Here is a 3,420-nt window from a genome sequence, read left to right on the forward strand (position 1 = left end):
GATGACGCTATCACAGGAGGATGTAATTCATATATATTTTAATATTCATAGATAAAATTATGTGAGTTGTTTACTTTGTAACATACTATTGGATTGTTTTATTAATACATATATCCTTAAATAATTATAAACCTGTTCCCTATCTTGATCCTGTATTTTAACGGGCACGTTTTGTTCTACTTTTAAATTGCAACACTGAAGCTGCAAGCTGTCAAACTAACTGAACGCAAAAGCAAAGAAGTTTTCGCTTGTCATCATCAATAGTTTACTTTATTTCAATAAATTTACAATGGCTCTCGAAACATTATGCCGTTTGGATGACAAAATCAATTTGAAGCCCGCTGACTCGCTCGCTTCCTTCCAGAACGATGTTATTGGATACACAGGCAACTTCTTCGCCAGCACTCAACTCGCAGCCCCGCCGTTCCCAAACGTAAGGTTATCTTGCCGAAAATCGTGTATTTATGTTATTATTTTGTACTTCACGACTAAAACTTGAATTATAATGTTTTTAGCCTGCACAGACGCTAGCTAGCTTCAACCGGAAAGATGAGACTGGACGTGAAATCAAAATCAACTTTGACCACGGTACCACCACTCTGGGTTTCCGCTACAAGGTGAGATTTTAAAACTTTCCTGTTATATTTATCTGTCTTAAGTTTTTATCAAATCCTACAAGTTTCATGTTACCCCTATATTCCAATTTAGCTGACATCTTGTGTAGGTCAAAGAATGAAATATTTATGTCTTAAATCTGTAGGGATAAGATGGTCGGCTCTTTATCATTTGTCACCATGCCTGTCACGTTCTAACAAATGTGTAAGTGTGAAAGTGATGCATGGCATGACAAGTGATAAAAATGTGACCATGATACCGCTTCTTGTCTAGTGATGGACCCAAGAAGTAGTCATATCTGTAATAAAACAGTCCCGCCCCATAAAGTTTCCTTATTAGTATTACTAGATGAACTGACACTTTCTTAGTAAAGAAAACCGTCCAATCATCAATTGTCTTTTTTTACTAAAGGACAAAATATGCTTTTGTACCTTTGTAGAATACTATTTGAATTTGGCCACACTAAGTCAGAAGGACAGTCTATTTTGGTTGACAGCACATAATAATATATAATACAAACTATAGAACTAAAATTCGAAAATGTTCCGGCAATTCAGTGATTATTCTGAGGACATTACTGAAACTAACAAATTGGATACATTATTAAGACTTATTGTAGAACTTTGAAGAAGTAGGTTTTAACTTGCCTGTAATGATAAACTAAATAAATTTTACTTTAAATTTGATTAACTGACAATGTAACTGATGTATATTAATAGGGTGGAGTGCTGCTGGCCGTGGACTCCCGAGCCACTGGTGGCCAGTTCATCGGCTCTCAGACCATGAAGAAGATTGTGGAGATCAATGACTACTTGCTTGGTAAATATTTTCTGTATTTTTGATAGCCACCACTTTAGTACCTGGGAGACATATAAAAACTCATAAATGCGCTTTTTCCCAGAGATGAGACCTACCTAGATCGATTTTTCGCCCCTGGAAACCCCCATATAGCAAACTTTATCACTCGGAAACGGCAAGAATTGCTTGTTTAAAGTTTTTTTTAATCAGGTACCCTGGCCGGAGGCGCCGCCGACTGCGTGTACTGGGACCGAGTGCTGGCCAAACAGTGCCGTCTGTACGAGCTGCGCAACCGCGAGAGAATCTCCGTGGCCGCCGCCAGCAAGCTCATGGCCAACATGGTGTACAACTATAAAGGCATGGGGCTCAGCATGGGTATGATGCTGGCTGGCTACGACAAGAGGGTAAGTCTCACAGGGTTTAAAAAAAAGTCTCACAGGGTTCCCAGGCGTATGGCGCCATTCATTTATTACGTAAGACGATTTTTACCAACTTTTGACCCCCTCCCACCCCTATGTAAGAAAAAATAAGAATACCTGTACCCTCCCCCATATATTACCATATATTACGTAAGGATGTAAAGGAAAAAATGAGTATACGTTAGATTAGTGTTTATTTTTTCAAAAAAGTCGTTTTTGGAATGTTTATTTGTACCTCCAAAGGTACTAGAGCCCGTTTAAGCTATAGTTCGTTTTTTTAGCATTAGAAAAAAGGTAAACAATCTTGACGTGTCTTAATTGAAAATGATTTAAAAACGCTTTTAAAAATTAGTTTATATTACTTATGAAAGCAAAAGAATGTAAATAATCGTATATGATTTATAATTGTTACATATTTGCTGTGATTTATTTTTAAAGTGTTTTTAAATAAAAAGACATGTCAAGATCGCTTACCTTCTTTCTAATGCTAAAAAAAAACGGACTATAACTCTGCACGGTGTTTGATAGATACATAGATTGCTAACTCCATACATCAGTTTTGGTACCAAAAAGACTTTATTTTCATAGTCGACATCTAGCATCGAGTCAGTACTGCTACTTGTTTTTTTCTCTATGCCCTGAGGCAAAACTCTAAAGTGTCTAAACTGTCTTTATTTGGCTTGACCTCTAAGTTGTTATATTTCCACAGGGCCCCCAACTGTACTACGTGGACAGCGAAGGCACCCGCACCACCGGCAAGGTGTTCTCCGTGGGCTCGGGGTCCGTCTACGCGTTCGGTGTGCTCGACTCGGGGTACCATTGGGACCTCAGCGACGTGGAAGCACAAGGTACCATTCCATAGGGCCCAGATTATATGTGCCTTTCCTTCAGAGAAGGGTCCTTATGCTTATGCTTCATGTGCATAAGGGTGGTATTACCTGTCCAATTTCTTTGTCCAATGTGTATTTGCGTCTCAAATTTTGCTCGTCAGAGAGTGAGACGCAATGCACATTCGACCAAGAAATTGGACAAATGGAATACCAACCTAAGGAACTGTCTAACATGCAATCAATCTATGCGTCCAAAGTTAAAACGGCCGTTTTTGTTTTGAGTTCATAGATCGACGAATCCAGCAACATAAAAACTAGTTTGATGTATTCAAAGGGTACTTAAATACATAATATAGTACGTAGCGGCCCCCTTTTTTAAATACATATCGTTAAATTTAAATAATCACGATTATTTATCAGTGGCGCTAGTGTGCACGTTGATGGGCTCTTAAAGACATTTCACTCACGTCTCACATCAAAAAATACATTGTTAAAAATTGTGTAATGCACGGAACCCTTGGAACGCGAGTCCCACTCGCACTTGGCCGGTTTTTTATTTATTATTATTCGCCAGAGCTCGGCCGGCGCGCGATCTACCACGCGACGCACCGCGACGCGTACTCGGGCGGCATCATCCGCGTGTACCACATGAACCAGGACGGCTGGGTCAACATCTCCAACGAGGACTGCTCCGAGCTGCACTACAAGTATCAGGCCGAGAAGGGGTTGAAGGAGTAATAAATTGTGATTTTTAATTA

The 3,420-nt window shown here is 39.4% G+C and overlaps 1 protein-coding gene across 1 annotated transcript; it reads left to right on the forward strand.

Annotated features, from left to right (window-relative positions):
- Positions 1 to 209: 209 nt before the first annotated feature.
- Positions 210 to 3,420, forward strand: LOC134800790 (proteasome subunit beta type-5-like). Its single transcript, XM_063773343.1, has 6 exons — positions 210 to 433; positions 516 to 617; positions 1,335 to 1,434; positions 1,624 to 1,817; positions 2,542 to 2,680; positions 3,237 to 3,420. The coding sequence occupies exons 1-6, from the start codon at positions 290 to 292 to the stop codon at positions 3,398 to 3,400; spliced, it is 843 nt and encodes a 280-aa protein (XP_063629413.1). The 5' UTR covers positions 210 to 289; the 3' UTR covers positions 3,401 to 3,420.

The sequence above is a fragment of the Cydia splendana genome, chromosome 20, assembly GCF_910591565.1.
Source record: "Cydia splendana chromosome 20, ilCydSple1.2, whole genome shotgun sequence".
NCBI lineage: Eukaryota > Metazoa > Arthropoda > Insecta > Lepidoptera > Tortricidae > Cydia > Cydia splendana.